The 20,808-nt window shown below is 39.8% G+C and overlaps 1 protein-coding gene across 2 annotated transcripts in view; it reads left to right on the top strand.

Moving 5' to 3' along the window:
* The window catches only part of WNK4 (WNK lysine deficient protein kinase 4), an 895,969-nt gene that overhangs the window by 672,651 nt on the left and 202,510 nt on the right, over positions 1 to 20,808 (top strand). For both annotated transcript variants that reach the window (XM_044054689.1, XM_044054688.1), the window contains exon 14: positions 16,788 to 16,913. In XM_044054689.1, the coding sequence (XP_043910624.1) occupies positions 16,788 to 16,913 (126 nt within the window). The remainder of the gene's footprint in view (positions 1 to 16,787; positions 16,914 to 20,808) is intronic.

Below are 20,808 nucleotides of genomic sequence, written 5' to 3'. Positions count from 1 at the left end.
TATGTAGCTAGCTAGCTATCTATCGTGTGTGTGTGTGTGTGTGTGTGTGTGTGTGTGTGTGCGTGCGTGCGTGCGTGCGTGCGTGTGTGTGTGTGTGTGTGTGTGTGTGTACTGAGACTACATGTATGTGAATGGGCCAAGGATGCAGTTACTTAGGACAATAGACAAGGGTAGGGACTGGAAAGAAGGTACAGGATATGAAGGCAAAAAGAAAAGCAACAAAGGAGGTGAGGACATTGTAAAAGCACATGCTGAAATAGATTTAACAGAAGGAATCAAGAAGTGGAACAATGGCTGTGGTGGTGCAACAGTAGCATTGTTGCCTCACAGCAAGAGGTTCTCCCGTTCGATTCTCAGCTGGAGTGCAGGGAGTGCCTTCTGTGTGGAGTCTGCATGTCCTCCTTGCGGTTGGGTGGGCGTTTGAATGATATGCGTAAATGGGCGTGCCTTCGTTGAAGGTTGAATGTCGAGGTGGCACCTCGGCGTCCATGAAAATCTACTGCCAATCATTAGCGGACCAGAGTTCCGCTGTGGCGACCCCTAACCGGGAAAAGCCAAAAGACAACAACAGCAATCAAGAAGGAGAACAATGGCTTATTACTGCATATCTCTGAAAGAAGTAAGGGAAGGACAGATCTGGTCAAGCTGGGCAAAGATGGGATGGAGATAAAAAAAACTGTTAAAAGCTGAAGTAATGAATACTTCAATACTTCACTTTAGTCTTTACACAGGAAAGTACGGAGATGGTGCCGGGCTAGGACAGAGATAAGCAGATTGGCGAGAGCAGTGAAGTTACACTAGCATAGAGAGGGGATAGCCTGAGAGGGTTATGGCTTCCCTAAGGGAGGCTAATGCACAAGGGTCACATGGGCTGCACCTCAGGGTGCTCAGGAATCAAGCCACTGTGCTGGCAGATCCCCTGAGGGAGGTTTTCAGTAGCTCTATAGCCACCATAGATGTGCCCAAGGACTGCAAAACAACCAGTAGAAAGGAGCCAGAAAGATTGATGAAACTAACGAAATGAAAGCCTATCAGCAGTAGTAGGGAAAATCATGGAAAGAACCCTGAATGAAATACTGGCACATCTGCTAGTGGTCAGTGATCTCATGGACAACAACCACCATGGGTTATTGTCCAGAAAAGGCTGTCAGTTGATCCTGATTCAGTTTTGTGATGGGATTACAGAAGATACAATGCCGCTGACTCAGCCCTCCCCCTCCCCCAACAGGTGGCTGCTAAGGTAAGGTCAAGATTAAGGAATTGTTTCACTGCATTGCTGACTAGCAAAATGTAAAGGATTGTGGTGAGAGGGATAATGTCATCCATAAGGTTAGGTGCAAGAGGGAGAGACCTAACCAAGGACATAAAAAGGCTGACCAAGTGGGCAGAAAGCTAGTACATTTGGTTTATTGCAGACTACTTCACTTGGGCTACGGCAACCCTGCTATGAGGTATCAACTTGAGGGAGTGCAAATAATGGCACCAGAGTTGGAAAGGGCTCTGAGTATGTTGGTCATACATGGACTGGGCCATCAGGAATAGAGTAACAGGATAATGCATCCCTAGCAGAATGCTGGGGTGTATCCTTAGGGGAATGGAGTGTATCCTTAGGGGGATAGACTCTAGAAACAAAGAAGGAGTGCTCCTACTCCCCCAGCCCTAGGCAGGCCACATATGGAGGACTATATGCAGCTCTAGAGCCTGTAAAAAGAGAGACATCAGGCTTCTGGAAGGAGTCCAGAGGAAGGGTGAATGATGCTGAGGAAAAGTGATATAACCGCAGACTAGAGGAGATATAACTCTTTTTACTAGAGGCCAGAACAGACGTGGCATGATTATGTTAGGGTTATCTAAAGGGTTTGTTCTAAACATTATAGAAAAAGAGGGGGGAGGGAGAATAGTCGCTGATAGGAGTCAATTACTCTCTGGATCAGTGATAGTGCGTCTTCATGAAAAGATGTGTGGCTGTATAGAGTGGATGTCTAGAATGGTTGAATGAGAGGGATTTCATTTGGGTATGGGAGGAGTAGAGAAGTTCAGAAGATGTAGATAGGCATCTGGGAGAGAGATACAATACTGAATTCACTTAAAGGGTAAACTGGATATAGCAGTACTACCTCCTCCAGTCTTCAAATACTCATAATGACATTTTGTACCACATTCCACATCATCCATACATAAACACACTTACCCAAGGACTAGGGTAAGGCAAGCCTCTTCCTCCCCACCTGAGCTTCCTCTGAGGAATTAGAGTACTAGGTGGGGGCTACTGTGTTGGAGATCAATAAAGACAATGACATCTTCCACCCTACTTCTCCCAGCTAGATGTCCCCCTTCTTAGGAGAAAGCCTAAGGCTAAGAAATACACATTGCACTGGATTGTAGACCCCCCCCAATCACCCCAATTCCTCAGTGAGTATTTGGGGAAGAAGAAGGAAGCTGGATCATCCTCCTATGGCAGCCTTCATCAAGGTTGCCATATTTACAGCCTTTGAGCACCCTGATTCTACTCCAGCAGCTTCTTAGAAGGTGAATGGGTGCACAAGAGAGACTTCACCTCTGTCATACAGTAGCTTAGAGCCATCAACTGTTTTTCCCATATGTCTGTATTCTACTAATGGAGCAGGTGCTGAAAATATTTTCAGATCTCTCTGAGTCTGGTTTTAAAGAGGATCTAACAGACTCCACAGTGGGTTACCCTCTGACTTATTGTAGTTTTGACTGTACAGATACTATGGCTGGGGCATAAGACTTAAACATGTGTTTTCACAAAGGGGTCACTGTGGCTGTGGATCACCTGTATGAAAGAGGAGCTCAGAAAGTCCATACTGGATGCCGGGTTTGAGAGTGGAAGATTTTCCTTGGCTGGCTGTTTCAGAACATGGTGGGTGACCTGAAGAAAAAGCAAGATGTCACCACTGTTGAAGACTTTTATGAATCCCTGTCAGCTGAGTTCTCTTATTTTTCTAGATCTAACTGACTCCAAGAAAGAATAAGATGTCACATACATCCAAAGGAGGGCTATCAATCACTAGGTGGTGATGGCTAAGATTCTCAAGAGGACTTCTTTAGAGGCCCTCCAGTTCCACTTGTAACTGTGGGTCAGGAATATCAATTGAGAGTCAGTCAGTTGTGTTTGTCCCACTTTGAAGAGCCATCAGTATGGGCCAGTGCAGTCATGGGTAGCTACTTCTTAGAGGTCTTATGTTTTCTAACAAAAATGACTCTTGTTAGAGACCAAACTATCTCCTGAAAACTTGTGGGACAGGTCCAGATTAGTCACAATGGCTGTAGAGACTGCCCTACCATCAGAACAAGGACAGATGTCTGCTTCTGCCTCATTTTAGTTACAAAGGAGAAAAAAATGCTTCAGCACATCATGGCCCTTAGTGACTTTAATGAGTACATCTGGTATGTCACATTCCAACTAGTGACTCTCCAAAGTGGCCGTGCTTCTCTTTCACAGAATACGAGGATGATATTGCTAGACAGAATGGGTACCTTTTGACACTTTCTTGTCTGTGGTCTATACAGAAGATTCATTCAGTTTTTTCCTTGGTGGGCATCACTTTTAAAACTTTAAAACTTTTAAAAGGCTTTTTGACCTTTCCTGTGCACTCAAGATGTTCACCAATTTGCAAGCTATTGCACTGGATATCTTGCAGGAGAAGGAAAGCCATGTGATGTCCAGTCTGAATGACTGGGTCATGGTGGCTTCATCAAAGGAGTTCCTTGTGGCATTTCTGCAGTGATTGCTTCTATAACTACATGATTACAGTTCATGGGGACAATCATAAACTGGGAGATGTCCTGTCTGATCCCTCCAGAGAGATGCGTGTATCAGCATGTAGCTGGACACCCTCAGTTGTTGGTCACTCCTGCTCATATTTATGCTCCGGGAGGTTCTGGTCTTGGCATACTGGATGGGGGTATATCAGAAGGTACAATCCTTAGATCCTTCATATGTTCTGAGCATCATTGTCTTTCTTGTAGCTTTCACAAAGGGACATGCGCGTGCACACACACACACACACACACACACACACACACACACACACACACACACACACACACACACACACACATGAGGAGGTGGATGTAGCAGTAGACTTTCAGGGTTCATTAGCTACATATTCATTGATGTTCTCTTTGGTGTTAGAAATCTATCAAAGGGCCCCAGAGGTAGAGACATTCCCCATCTAGTTGAAGGTGGGGCTCCAGCCTTCTTGCAGATGACTACATTACATTTCCTGGTGATTGATGCTTTTGCTGGCTGAGTGAATAACTTATTTTTGGTTCTGTAATGATTCTGTGGAAGAGACATGGTTCAAAGGATGTAGTCCTCCTGGAAGGAGTACTCCTCAATGAACATTTGGAGTTGTTCTGAAAGGCAAGCTGGCTCTGGAAACATTATTGTTTCAGTCTAACAATGCATTCATCATGTAGTATGTAAATAAGAAAGAAGGCATGCATCTGTATAGTGATGTGAATCTGGCAGTGATCCACAGACAGAGGCATGTCTCTCAGCAAGTCACATCCCAGGTGAAACAAATGTGCTGATGGATTCCTTGAATTACTCCTTAAGTCCTCAAGTGTAGTGAGGGTTTTGGACCTCTGTCAGTTTCCGGTCTTACCACTTTCTATGCCATATCACCTTATGCAGGGTAGGACAATGACCCAGCATCTGCTGTCAAGCATTTCCTTAAAAGCATTTAGCATCTCTGTCTTCCTCTGAAGACCCACCCCCCCTATGGGACCCAAACATCGGTATTGTCAGATTTACTCATCCTTGATTTAACCCACTGGTTTACCTTTTTACAGATTTATCCATCCCCGGTCGCACCATGATGATGTGGCACATTTGAAGTTCATCTTTTATAAAATGCTTTTCTTGGCAGTTATCACCTTCACCTGCAGAGTTTCAAAGCTCCCTGCTCTTCTCTAATGGGAGCTGTAGCTGGTCTTTCACAGGAATTGGAACCCCTTAGGACCAAGCCACAAGTGTTGTTAGAACTGTCTTTAGACCAATCTATGTCTCTTTACATTTTCTTTGTGGGCCATATACCTGGAAACCTGAGGAGAATGAGTCCCTCACAACCTGGACATGCAACGGCAACTCACTATGTACCCAGAATGAATGCATGAGTTTAGGAAGACAAAACAGGTATTTGCCTCCTTTACTCTGCAGGGGGAAGTCAGGCAACCTTCTCTGAGTGGGCTGCCAGTTACATTATGTTTTTGTCACAGGTCTCTCCATGAGGGGTGTGACTGCAGTTGCTTTCAGCACTTTCATCAAATATTTCTGCATTTTAGACATTTCTGTTATGGCTACATGGTCATTATTCTCATCGTTAACAAACATTAATGTTTGTACCATGACTTCAGGAGCCAGGCTTCCTTTGGTACCTTGGTACTTCCGAGTTTAACCTTCTCAGCTTTTTATCTGTGCTGTCATTTGGCTTCTTCCACCATGGTGTTTTTTTATGGATCGGATTTCATGTCATTCCCACTGTGGATGATCCCTAATATTAGATTATAAAAAAATGGTAGGAATCCAGAAAGGTTGAGTCAGGTCTAGTATCCCACCAAGAACACTCATCCATATACCAACTTAACTGAATAAACTACTTGAAATTTCAACAAGGAGTCTTTATTCCTCCCACAGGGAGGGAATCACAGAGAGGGTCTGCAAGCTCTGCTAACTTAAGTGATTTTATCTGGACTAATCCTTTGTCCTCTGTTTCCTGTTAATGTTAGACATAACAGCTTTGTTGTCGCAGTATCATTTATTCTATAAAAAGGCCCTCTTAAGTGGATCACAGATATTTTTCCTTCTACTACTTCTCGGCTGTGACAGACACCCCATCCAGTGGATGCTGCTAAGGTTTTCTTTAGGCTATATATTTATATATGCAATGTATATGTACATACATACAGATTTATATATATATATATATATATATATATATATATATATATATATATATATATAGAGATATCTCTCTCTCTCTCTATATATATATATATATATATATATATATATATATATATATATATATATGTTTTTTTTTCTTGTAAACACTATAAGTTTCAAATGTTTTCATTTTTCTTAATTTGTAGATGTTGTGGTCTCTCAATGCTTGGGAGTAAGGTGGTGGGCTCAGAGGCTATGCTTGTCTCCTAGTGCAATGTGTGATGTGTCACTGTGCAATGTCATGGTGCATGTATGTCCCCGGAAATGGAGGTGTCCAGTAACTGACAAACTGGAGTGGAAGAGAGGAAATGCCCAAATGTAGACCCACTAAGGAGGGTCCTGTCACAGGTCAGCTGATACAGTAAGAGCATATCTATCTTGTAATGTAGTAGCATAATGTGGCAGGTTGATACATTAAAATAGAGTTGTGTGCAGATAGCTGCAGTGGCTTAGGAGTTAATGCATATTGTTACAGTGTCTCATGGTGATGCAGTAGCTGAGAGATATATATTCACTGGTAAAGTAGTTCAGGTTTATATGTAGGTCAGTACATTATCAGATTAATAGTACAAATAGTGGGACTTATCAGGAGAATGAAGTTGTTAGCTCAGTGCCAACTAAAATCAAAAACAAGGACTTAGTCATGTAGTCAGGATAATGCAAGAGTTGCACTTCTACTGTACCAGGATCTCTTAGCCTAACACAGTTTAGAACTTACTCAAGAAAATGTCCAGCGTACCAACCATAGGCAGTAAGGCTCTATGGTCAAACATTTATCAACACTGGTTTAATCAATAAAAAACATAAGATTTCTTAAAAAGGTTAGCGCTTTCATGGTTGTGTCACACCACTTCATCAGACGTATAGGTAACTAAAGGTGTTACTGCTCAATGCTAGTAGCTTAAACAAGAAACTCCACACCCTGCAAGGTCTCCTCACTCTGAAGAATACAGGTATCTGTGCTGTTACAGAGGCGTGGTTTAAATCCGCAGAAAGTACTGTGGCAGTACAAGGCTTCAGTGCCTTCCATATATTTAGAATATCAGCTGCACAGACAGGGACAAAAAAATTGAGGAGTTTCAATCTATATTAACAGCAAGTAAAACTCTGCATTGGTTAAACAGGACAATGTCCTGGAATTTATCCATGTGCAAATCATCACAGACAAAGTTCCATACCATATCCTAGTAGACTATAAGTCACCCTCTATGCTCCTAGAATCCCATAGTTCATACCTGGACCTGCTGGAGACACTCACTGTTAAATCAAATACCCTATTCATGGGAGACTAACTATCCATCTATAGACTGGGAAAGATACAGTGTATCATACTCACGGGCACAATGATTCCTGGACTTTATTAACACAAATACCCTTGACTAGATAGTGCACACACCCAGCAGAGGTTCAAGCATACTGGACCTGGTCATCACCAGTATGGAAGAGTGTGCCCACCCCCACAGAGTCACATTATCACTGGTGAAGTCAGACCACAAAGCTGCTTCCAGCAAACCCTGTAACAGTTAAGAACTATTGCAAAGCAAACTACATCCTATTAAGTAATAGTTTGTCAAAATTCAATGCCCTTCACAACCCTGAGTTCACAGTAACCTGTGCAGAATTGTTCAGAGACCTTCTACAACCATGTAAATGGTTGTAAAGAGGGTGTTGTACTACTAGAAGTAAGCCCAAAGCAAACTCTAAAAACAAACCAAAGTGGTGGAATCCTAACGTTGATAGGGTGTATAACAAAAGGAAAAAGGTCATGGCTAAAATCAGGAACAGTAACTCTCTTAATAATACAAACTCTCGAAGTTAACAGGAAACTAAGAGAACTAATTAAGTCTAATAAGGCCAATTATAAGGTCAAGATAGCCTCACAGGCTAAAGCAAACCACAAGGCCTTCTACAGCTATGTCTGAAACCTCAAAGGCAGCACACATCAGTATGCTGACCTGCTGGTCAGTGTTGCCATCTTCACTGAGCAGAACGACCTAGTGAATTTGCTGGCCGAGAAATTCAGCTCAAACTTCACCCCCCCCCCACTACCCTTGCCTCCCCATTGAAATACCTACTAGCATAAACCCCCAGTTATTAACAGGGAGCATGTCATGTGGTGCTTGCTGAGGTCAAAAACTTAGCCTCAGTGTGCCCCAACAATATCCTGGGATTCATCCTAAATAGCTTGAAACATGACCTATCAGGACCACTTAAGTCATTCTTCAACTATACGCTCAAAACAGGGTTTGTACCATGATAATGAAGAACTGCAATGCTTATCCCACTTTATAGGGGGTGGACCATCAACCAAACTAGGAAACTACAGGCCTGTTAGTTTGAATAGTCTAATATGCAAAGCCATTGAATTAATTGTCATGGAAATGATCAACAAAGACATAGGCAACTTTCAGACACTGGACCCAACACAATTTGGCTTTGTCAAGGGAAGATCGTGCCTAATAAACCTGGTGAGCTTTGTTAAGAAGGTCACCAAGGCAATTGGTGAGGGGGAAAATGGTGTATACCACCTACCTCAACCTGGCTAAGGCATTCAGTAGAATACTCCACTCAGGTATACTTGATAACTTGGCATAAACCCATAAGTAACTCACTGGATTGCCAGCTGGCTCACAGACAGGACCCAGATACCACTTCTATTAAGAGACCAGTCACCAGCGGGATTCCTTAGGGCTCCATGCTGGGATCACACCTATTTGACATCTACTTGTCAGAATTAAAGGCTAATGTCAAGGGCCTTTGGCTGACCAAGTTCACAGATGACTGTAAATTGTGAGCTATCACGAATCCCCCAATGACACAAACATCTTATAACAGGATCTAACACAGAGAAATTATGGGTACTAAAGTCATGGATTAAAAGTCAATGCCAAGAAATGCATTATAGTGCCTTTTAGGAAAATTGCCACCCAAGCTAATTACTCCATTGATAAGACACCCCTAAGAGTTGACCCGGAAGTCAGGGATCTGAGAACATATGGAGACAGCAATCTGGCCTTTGACCAACATGTGAACAAGGTAGTAAGAAAATCATTCTGTGTTGGCCAGCTTATAAGTAACGACATGGCATCCAGGTCTAAAGAAGTCATAGGGCCACTTTATTCAACTTTTTTTTTTATGTAATTCTATTTTTAAACACCTTTATTGAATTATCACTTGCAACATAGACACATTTACATTTATTTTATTCAACCCTTATCAGACCCATCATTGAGTATAATGCCTCCTTCACCATGGACCTCACCAGACACATGCAACAGCTGGAAAGTCCACAAAGGTTTATTACCAGGAGAATTCTGATCACATTAAAGCCCTATCTCTCTACTCTTTCTCGTATAGGTTACTAACAGACTAGCTTGCCTGGCATACAGTGCTTTCTCAGATCCTGCTCTGATGGACCTTTTGCACATCTGCAAAATGAACAGCATCAGAGCCACTAGATTCAAGGATTTAAACTTTGCTTGTGACATAAATAAGATATGTTGGCAAGCTAGTGAAGCAGAGCCCATGTCAGCCCCTATTTAGAAGTAACCTTGACCAATGGATGGGAAATCGATTATTCACCCTGGGTCTGGCCCCCAAGTCTCTGTTAGACAGAGGCAGACAGTAAAGCCCAAACTAACATGCCCCCACATATAATCTCTAGAAACTTCCTAACATACCCCCTCCTAATAAACAATCATGATACATAGGAAGACAATTGGGTTGGATTGTACAGCTAAGATTATAAAGGCCTGGTCATTAGCCTAGTACATACCTATGAACCTATAGTGCCCTTGTTACATTTCAGGTGTTTTTTGTGGTTTGGGCAAGTTAACCTTCAGAACTTTAGCATATGATAAATTATATGTTTTATGTGGACTGTGGAAAGGTGTGTTTTGGGAGGAAGTGCTGACAATCCTGGTATCAGTGTTTTGTCTTTGTATGAGATTTTGGCCTCCAGTGATCATTATGTATGTACATTTTTCACATACTGTGTTATGCTGTTTGATTTATAGATGGTTGTCAGACAGCATGATATTTTTCCTACATCGTCTCAAGATTTCCATCTCAATCAGAGTAACTACAGATGTTGCTGGAAAGTGTTGGCCCATGGTTTTGACAGGTCTAATTTTGGGGGCAGAGAGGTTGGTGCCTGCTTTGATAGGTATTTCAGTTTGATTCTGGAGTACAGGAATGACTGTATCTGCTGGGGTAGGTAGTTTAATGTGATTAATTATTTGTGGGAAGGTACTTTAGTTATCTTGGGCTAGGATGAAATCCGATACCTGATGTGCCTTACTGCAGCTTACAGCATTTTATTTATGTTCATACTGGCTGCATGTTTAGAGTACTGACGTCAGTTTCACTAGGTAGGATTCTTCTGAAAAAATCTCTTGTGCACACTACCCACTATTCAGTAAGTTCTAAGCAGTGGTATGCTGAGAACAGCTCTGCACAGGTTACAGAAAAAAAGCTAATTCAGTAAACCAATCAAGGCAAAGACTTAAGCCAATGAAGGTCAGGGACACAGATCTTGTAGCAAATCAGAATACTCTCACCAAGAAAGTACTGCTAACACAAGGAGCTGGAACTAACCTTTATTAGTACAAACAAATTTGTTGGTACAAACGAGTTTACCTAGGTGTCGTCCTACAAACACAGGACTTCTTCAGAACTGTTTTCCAAAAGTACTACAGCCCCTATTTATGCCTCACTTACAACCCCACCCTGTTGTAAGTGCGCCCTCATTTAAAAAGACAATGCATTACATAATTGCAACAAAGTTAAATACAATACGATACAGTTAATAATCACAATAAATAAAGATTCTACAAAATACTACATATTAATGACATCACATTTCATAAAGTGTATAAAATGTATGTATATATAAAAATGTATGTATATGTTATAAAAATGAGTTGATTGTTATTGTTAAATGTTGTAAAAAGGTGTAAAACATATATATGAAATTAACTAATCCATTTCCAATATATTTTTTATAGATCTATCTTTTCTGTACACACACACACTGGGGACATTTGCCCATCTTCAACTCAACGTTCTTATCTACCTGCAATATTTCCCAATTATTTCTTACTACTTGCGTGACCCAATCTGCATCAAGATTAAATGTGGTGACAAACATTATGCCATCTTGGGCCCGCTTATTAATTTGCTCTCCACCACTATTTGATAGTGAATACTCACTTCCATCACCAACCATCCCACTGAGGATGGCCCTATATATACCATCCCGCCTCTTTCTTATAACTTCATCTTTAATTGTAACATACAACTCCAGTGGATACCCTCTTTTTATAAATATCCCTGTGATGTAATCCAGTTCTTTCAAAAATACTTGTTGATCACTAACCATTCTGGCCACCCTCACCATTTGTCCTTTAACAATGGACTTTTTTGATGGCGAGGGTGCCAACTTGTGTAGTCCAAGTAAGAATTAGAGAAAGTTGGCTTTCTGTAAATCTCCAAGGTCAATTCCATTCTGTCTTTATTATTAACAATTTTTAAATTGACATCCAAGTAAGAAATGGCCTCCTTACTGTACATATGTGTGAAGGCCAAAAAAATATTTGTTTTATTAATGTATTCCAAAAATCCTTTTAACTTTTCCTTAAAGCCTTCACAGATAATAAATATATCATCCAGGAAGCGTGTGTAATGCTTGATATACAAGCCAAATTCACTAGGGAACACAAAATCCTGTTCCTAATATGACATTACATAATTCACATATATGGGGGCACAAGCTGCCCCCATAGCTACTCCTGTCATCTGTTTATAGTAATGTTCTTCAAAAAACAAAAAAATGTTAGATAAAACTGCCTCCATCAACGTAATAAAAACATTTATTTGGTCCTGATCATATAACTGAGTCCTTCTTAACTGATATTCCAACCATTTCAACCCTATCTGGTGTGGTATTGTGGTGAATAGATTACATACATCCACCGTAAGTAATATGGTATCATCACCTACTTCAATTTTTCCAAAAAAATCCCAAGAGTCCTTAGTTATATATGAAATGGTAGCTAGACCCTTCTTTAGATGGCAGTCCAAATATTTACTCATAAAACAAGTTTTGCTATGCTTGCCATCTACAGTAGGCCTGAATTTTACATTACTTAGCCCCTTGTGTATCTTTGGAATACCAAAGATATTGCTAATCATGGGGTTATTATTTTTTATATAAATATGAACAGCTTCATTTATCTGGCCTTGAAATAGCATGTCCTCAAGCATCAAATCCAACTTGCTGTGTGCAATATTAATCTCATTTAAACTAACCTCAATGTATGTATTTTCTAATAGCATCAACATCATGCTATCTATATAATCATTCCTATCCCTCGATACCACACCATTACCCTTGTTGGGTTTCATAATACGAATATCTTTATTTTTAAAATAATTGGATTACATCACAGGGATGTTTATAAAAAGAGGGTATCCATTGCAGTTGTGTGTTACAATTAAAGATGAAGTTATAAGAAAGAGGCAGGATGGTATATATAGGGCCATCCTCAGGGAGATGGTTAGTGATGGAAGTGAGTATTCACTATCAAATAGCGGTGGAGAGCAAATTAATAAGCTGGCCCTAGACGGCATAATGTTTGTCACCACATTTAATCTTGATGCAGATTGGGTCACGCAAGTAGTAAGAAATAATTGGAAAATTTTGCAGGTAGATAAGAACGTTGAGTTGAAGATGGGTAAATGTCCCCTGTGCGTGTACAGAAAAGATAGATCTATAAAAAATACATTGAAAATGGATGATTTACATATTAGGCATATTAATAGGCCCATTGGTAACTGTAAATGTGGTAGATGCAATGTTTGTAAACACATTTTGGTTACCAGTTATTGGTTTAGGTTGAGTGGGTATAATATACCTATCTGTGGACATTATAATTGTTATTCCCAAAATGTAGTTTATTTGGCTAAGTGCCAACAATGTATGGCATTCTATATCGGGAAGACTTGTAGGCGACTTAGACAAAGAATTAGAGAACATATATCTGATATCCAAAAAGCCAAAGCTGTGAATGCCTTGGCTAGGCACGTTATGCACCATCAGGGGCATGAATTTCAATTTTATGTTATACAACAAATTATAAATAATATACAGGGCAGGATATTAGATGTGCATTTGGACATTGCTGAGTTAAGATGGCAATTGCGGTTAAACACCACAGTCTTTCCTGGTATTAATGAAAATATCAGTATAACCCCAGTATTAAAATTAAAAAATATATTGGGATAGACAAGTAAATAAATATACCAATATACAATCTGGTTATATAGTTAGTTTTATATATAAGTTTTACACCTTTTTACAACATTTAACAATAACAATCAACTCATTTTTATAACATATACATATATATATATATATATATATATATATATATATATATATACATACATTTTATACACTTTATGAAATTTGATGTCATTAATATATAGTATTTTGTAGAATATTTATTGTGATTATTAACTGTATCGTATTGTATTTAACTTTGTTGCAATTATGTAATGCATTGTCTTTTTAAATGAGGGTGCACTTACAACAGGGTGGGGTTGTAAGTGAGGCATAAATAGGGGCTGTAGTACTTTTGGAAAACAGTTCTGAAGAAGTCCTGTGTTTGTAGGATGAAACCTAGGTAAACTCATTTGTACGAACAAATTTGTTTGTACTAATAAAGGTTGGTTTCAGCTTCTTTTGTTAGCAGTACTTCCTTGGTTATTATGCTGCATGTATTGTCCCACAGTTTCTATTTACATCTATGTAATTTGCTCCTTCCCTTTTCTAAAGATTCCTCTTCCAGTTATTTTCCCTCTTTTATAATATTCAATACCTCAAAGACGGTTGGTGTAGACTTTGATTTCCATTTTCTAGTAATTGCTTTTTGGCAGCCAATAGAGTTAAACTTAACAAGGCCTTACTATGTCTAGGCTATTCAGATCCTGTATCCCAACTTAAAATAATTATTTCCTTACTTACAGCCATTTGCTCACCCAAAATTTCTGACAGAGTACTCTGTAAAGAATTTTTTTAATTTGCCAACTCATAACACTCCCGCAACACATATTCCCAATTATCTCTTTCTTCTCTATCAGACCTCCAGCATTTGCTATTTACCCAAGGAGAAATTCTTTGAATTCTGCTTGAGGTATAAAAATAACTATGCAAACACTTCCAAGCAGAGATCCTAAACCTTCTCGACTTCATTGCATACTTGGGAGCCATGCGTATATCTTATTGTTTTCTTGTAAATTTCTTTTCCAGTCTGTCTTCTCAATTCTGTCTAACTCCTCTGATTGATACTTATACTTATCCTGCAATATTTTATATGCTCCACTAATTATCCCTGCACTAAGTTTTGTTATGATGCTGCTGGCCATCCTTTACAGGTTTAATTCAGAATTAATTCTTCTACATGACAGGCTGCTTTGGTAGCCTTTCTTGGGGGGGGTGGGTCATAAGGAGTGATCTGTGAGAAAACAACTTAGTCTTCTGGAAAATGTTTACCAGGAATCAGAAGATAGACTTCATGTTTATGCATCAAGATGGTTTTACTACAGTAGTCCTTCAAAGTACAACTTGTTGGAGGGACCCTCCACCTGTTCTTGGCCCTCTGTTCAACCTCACTGTCCTGAGTTCTGCAGAGAAAGAACTGAGAGAAGTAAAACAGCATGAGATGTATTCACCATAACAGCAGCCAGAAACACCGTGCAGATATTTTAGGTATTGGTGCCAGGGTTCTGTTACTGGAAAGACAAGCTAGGGCTGTGACATCAACTTTCATGGTGAGTATCTCACACAGCTTGACTTTCTTGTCACACTTCAGTTGTTATACACTAGTAATACCCAAGTTTGCTACTTCTGACTGGAAAACTGCAGCATAAAAATACATTCCTTTTTATCATGCCACTGTATCCCCAGAGAAGACCAGTCTTTTCCTACATATATGTTACTGAGATCAGTATTCCAGGCCTCAGCTTGTATTATATGTACTGCTTCATTAATTTCATAGTGTAAATCCACAAATTGAAATGTGTAGCTGTCCAACTCAAGGACAAACCCAGCTGCATAAAATAATTGCATGTTTTAAAATGTTTTCACTTTAAAACAAACCTATTGCTTGATCTGATTATCAGTTCGGCCATAATAACTTCATTGTCTTCCCACTTCAACGAGCAATCTTGAACCAGGAACAGCAAAGCAATATGTTGCAGCATTTGTGACAGATTTTTCAGCACCATATTAAGGCTGGTCACAGTGTCACTTGATAAATTAATGACCCAGTGCAGTTAATGAGTTCAACAGGAGGAACTGCATGACAGATAAATAGAAAGTTGACTGGTGCTTAATGAGAGCTCTAATGTAAAATCATCACAGTTATAGCAAAATCAATGCCAAGAGTTAGAAATGCTGTATAACAAACAGTAAAATAAAACAATTCATTCTGGTAATAATTTCAGGACTGTGTTTCAAACCATTCTTTGTGGTTTAAGCATGGTTGCCAAACTCTTAGCATTGCTGATGTACACAACATCTGTTCTTGTAAACCTGGAGCTCACCATCTGCATTATCCCATTGGTATTAGACTAAGCCTTATACATTGTTGGCTAATGAATTTCCCACTGCAACAAGTCTTATTTCTGCTACAGAGAATGTGTTTATAGTAGAAGGCAGAGATTTCAGACTAGTGTTTTGTAAACAGTAAGTAATGCTTTCACATTAAGAGCAGAAGGGGGCAGTTTAACAAATGGGGCACAGTACTGTTGCTTGATCGTGAACAATGCGTTACTTGGGGGTTAACTTGTTTCACCCCCCATGTACAGCAATACTGCCAATATACGGAGCTGCATACTGGCAGATGCCCAGTTTTCCAGTGCTACTAGCTGGCTTTTTGCTGGGTACCCTTACTTATTTGATCAGTAAACCTCAGCACATTTCCAAACATTTCTGACTCTAACATGAAATGAACCTTGGTTCTGTGCCACATCTGTTCCTGTACTGTGTATTATTTAGATCTATAAGTAGTTATCTTATCATATCTGTTTTTTCTGTGTCAGATAGTACAGAACTGTTTGTTTGACCACTGTTTGTTTTCTTAATGATCTGAAAAGCTAAATGCACAGACTTGTTTGTGGGGAGGGAGGGATACAGATAAAAGAAAACAGTATTAATTAGATGAATATAGTATACAGTATGTTTTTGAATAGGGATGTTTGACCCATAACTGTCAACTCGAGAATTCTGGACAAAGCCAAAACTAATGGGGGGAACAAATGCCTAGAATCAGGGACAATTTTAAATATTACTCTAATTCACTTAATAAATTAATACTTGGATAGATTTTGCATTAACATGCATTTTCTGAACAATGCAAGCATGGAACTCTAATGTTTGACATTATTGACTGACTGTAATATTCAGTGATTTACCAGGAAATCAAATGTTTTACAAGGGACAGGGCAAAACAGGAGACAAAAACTGGTACATTCTGCAAAATTCTGTACAGCTGAAAGGTATGATATGACCAGAGTACTAGTAAAGTTGCCTGCTTGTTTGGGGGAAACTAAGGGCATCAGGGCCTGCTTCATCTTTATTTTTCTTGCTTTGGCTTTACTAAATAGTTTGTAGTTTTCACTGGACATCAAATTAATGAGATGTGAGACATGCTGGTGGGACTTGATTGTGAATATCAGTATCAACAGCCATTTTGTCATGCAAATGCAAGCTTACATTAATGTTTCTTTTGAATTTTCAATGGTGTTTCAGAATCTGGGTGCAGTCTTGTGTCTCCATTCAGCCCTGGCTCCGACTGCGAAACATGTGGCACCCCTGATGTTTTGTCACCAACCGAGCCTTCCCCAACATTGTCACAAATCTTCAGAAGCCCCACAGGTTAGTTACTTACTTGTACTGACAGCTTTACTTGACATTTATGGTTGTGGATTTATTTTTTGTACCAAGTTACACAATGAACAAGACATTCAAAATTTAGTATGATGTTCAAGTCTTTGGCCTGCCACAGACTACAGGGGAGTGAGTATTCACAGGCCTTTGAAGAGTGTGCTGAATTCAGTTAGTGTGTCACTGCTTACATAACACGAGCTCCTATAAATAACTAGTCCCATCCTGTACTGAAGCAACAGTGGCAGTTTAAAATGCCTGCAATGCTTGTTCATGCAGCAGCACACAGCAATGCTATTTACAGTTCCAGACCAAAATTATTTCCTACTAAATTCCCCTGTAACTCTAATTCTAACTATACTGCAGGTTCTGGCACTCAGTAACAACTTCTTCCTCCCAAATATTTATCCCATGAGTAGTATACTGGCATTGATGATTTAAAGGATGTCTGCAAGGTACTGTGAGCTCAGTACAAGTCAGCACTGCAACAGCACAGTGTGATTAGTACTAAATCATATGGTCCTAAACCGCAGCAGATTGTATTAATACTCTTTAATACCACATATACTGGCTTGGTGTTATATGGACTGGCATTATATGCATTATTATTTCCATTTTTGTATTCATTTTTTTTCACTTCAAACTTCAGCTTATACTGCATTCCTTGTATTGATTGTTGATTACTTTCTAAGATAATGTTGTCTAGCCTGCATTTACTGCCTTGCCCATTGGTAAATATCTGATAGCATAAAGTGCCACATTTCTCCCCAGAATGAAAATTACTACTTGTAACAGAGTGGAAGTGTGGCCAAGTCAGAATATCCTGGATTGACTGACTGAGTGATAGCAGCTGGGAAACCGATGTAACTGGCAGCATAAGGTATCCTGGCTTGCCTCATTAACACCTATGATTTGGGACATATTGCTTGTCTGACAGCATCAGGATTCAACTTACTGTATTCTTGGGGCAGAACAGGCATTTGGCAGCATGGGGTAACATATCTGACTTGGTGCTGGTACATGGCACACTGATGGCATCGGGCAGAAAGGGGTGACCTAGCTTGGCTGTAGCTGCCAGTTAGAGGACAATGGGAACATGCCAGTAATGGAATGAAATTACCAGAGATTATGCCATAGAGGACAGAGTTTCCACTATCCCCAAACTGTAGGTATAGACATGAGTAAGCTTGATTTCCCTGTAAACTGGCAACACTGGCAATGGACCTGGTGGTCTACACCAGGGGTTCTGTAATAAAGGTAGTGCAGTCTTGATCCTCCACCCACCCCCACATACACACACAGTTACATGTACAGTGAGACGTGTGCTTGAGCCTTCTTTATATTAGCAACTCCTACCTGTTCCATACCTGAACTTGTATTTTTACTGCCTAAGAAACAGATCTTACCCAACTCTCTCTGTAGGTTCCCCAAGCTACATTACGACATCACTCACTTTGAGGACACAGAAACATACAATTTAATAGCAGATTAGAACTGTTTGGCCTACCTGTATTGCCCATGTCTCTACTTACAGGATAAGCTCAGTCAGAGGTTTATTTCCATTTTATCTGTTTTTGTAAACTTCATAGGACTTGCTTTATGTTTGTCCAATATATTTATGAACTGTTTTACTGGTTTGGGTCCTGTTATCTCTTCATCCGCCACGCTTTTTGTGACTTAAAGTGTAATAAAGATTTGTTTTCTCAGGTGAAAAACTCATAGATAGGGCTTAGCTTAAAAAAAACCCCTTCAAAACAGCACACTCTTTTTCTTCAGTGAAAAAGTTTTGACTAAGGGAGGGTTACTCACTCTTCATTTTATAGGTGTGCCTATGCAGATGAGCAGATGATGCAAGTGAAAGGAGTTACATGCTTATGTGGAGGCAAGGAAGAGTTCAGCAAGGTTGTCTGTTGACTGAAAAGACAAGAAGATATTTTATTTCTCTGAACATGCCCCCTAAAGAATTGCCTTGTTCACAATATACTGTGCTAGGGATGTGGTTGAAAAGATCAACATTTTCGCCCCTTTTTATATTCACCGTAATGCTACTAAAGTACTAGTGCATTAAAAGCAGAATCTCTAGGTCTCACCTCAGTATTTGCTGGAAGACTGGTATCTGTAACCAGGTGGATTTTCTGAGGACCATCATTGCGGCTAAACTGTGGGGTTTTTATTTCTGTAGTGATGTATACTCCTCCCAGACACTGGGACTTTAACTAACAAAATGATTTACAAATGAAATAAATGATCCAAACTATTGAACATTGTACAGTTCTGTTCTGATTTGTACAGGATACCCTGGACATGATGTTTTATCATCCTGGACCTTTTCTGGCATTATGATGACTGCTATGATTCATAAAGATATGAAATGGCTTAGTGCAAGTTTAATGTTGGTGCAAGAGGTTGTACAGTGCTGCCTAATATATAAATGCATTGTGGTGTGCTAAACAGAATATTAAACAAGCCAAATGAGTATATAGTACAAAAATAACTTTACAGCAAGAAAATATAAAGTAGTACATAGGAAGTGTTTTAAGCCATGTTCCATATACGATACAGCACTGTGTCATTGACAGTATTGTTCTCTGTCTTAGCAGAATGCACTAGTGGATAAAAGATTTAAAAAATGTAACACAGCATAGGGGATAAGAGAGACTGTGAACAAATAAGAAGGCCATTCAGCACACAGTACTTGTAGTGGAATGGTGCGACGGTGATCAGTTCTAAAGTATAACCCCAGAAATGGAGTCTAAATAACATCAAATGGAAGCAGGTGATCAGCAAAGCATAGCTGCATAAACATTAATAAACTCACAAGAATTCAGAAATATGCTTCAGTATAACCACAGCATAACTAGCCATGACTGATAGCAGCATTATTTGTACTGCATGGGAGAAAAGTACAAACTGAAGCATTGCCATAAGTGACAGCAGAAATCCTGGCCTGTCTTGCTACCTGAAGGATGGTTGCATTTGAAAGTGCCCAGGGTAGGGGCTGGCAGAAGAGTCCTGCATGAAACTGCATATATTTTCCATCCATCAGCTTAAACAAATAAACAGTAGGCAGGCCTCAGTTACACTGCCTGGAAGGTAAGTCTTTTTTAGAAACGTCCATAGTCATCCTGTGCCACAACATCGACAATGATTAATGCAGCCTCTAGCTTGCACTCATCTTTCTCTTCAGTTATGAGAGGCCCAGAGGTGGTGCACTCCCTGGTTTCCACCTTCCTTAGTGCATTTTGAGTTGCAGGCACAGCCATTCCCCAATTAACTGCCTAGAGAATGCCTCAGAATGATATGATTCTGTGATTTGTATCAGTCTCCTGGTCACAGCTCAGTGAGGACTGTTCTACCTTTTGCTATCTACAGCAGGGCTTGATGAAACATACTGAGGAGAGTATATGGGATTTTCCTGTGCCAGGGTGCTTCATTGAGGCTGTGGACTTACTGCAACCATCTGATAGAACCTTGCCAAGTGTGTGCATTGTATCTCTCTAAGATTCATATGCAGTTCTACTAGGTACCAGTCGTGCTCCACAGGAATTCAGTGATGATGAATTCTGGTCTGTATTTGTTTACTTCATCTTTGATTCAAGAATGTTTTAAGTCTTCTTGGTCTGCATTGTAGATATGTCCCAAAGGCCGTTTGCTAGGGCATCATCTTCTTGCATGCATTGTTCTTAGCACTGATAATGCATTTTCAGCATTGTATTTTCCATGAAATGCAGCTGAAATGTTCATCCACATTGGCATATATTTCCAAGAGAGAGAGAAGATACAAGCAAATTAGAACAGCTTTTACCTCTTTTCCTTCTCATGGGTTAGGCAATTAACCCAACAAACAGACCAAGCCATCTCCTTCTTTATAGCGACACTAGTTTTG

Source organism: Protopterus annectens, chromosome 13.part0 (genome assembly GCF_019279795.1).
Source record: "Protopterus annectens isolate FY-2018-M chromosome 13.part0, PAN1.0, whole genome shotgun sequence".
Lineage (NCBI taxonomy): Eukaryota > Metazoa > Chordata > Ceratodontiformes > Protopteridae > Protopterus > Protopterus annectens.
This window is presented reverse-complemented; position numbering and strand designations above follow the sequence as displayed.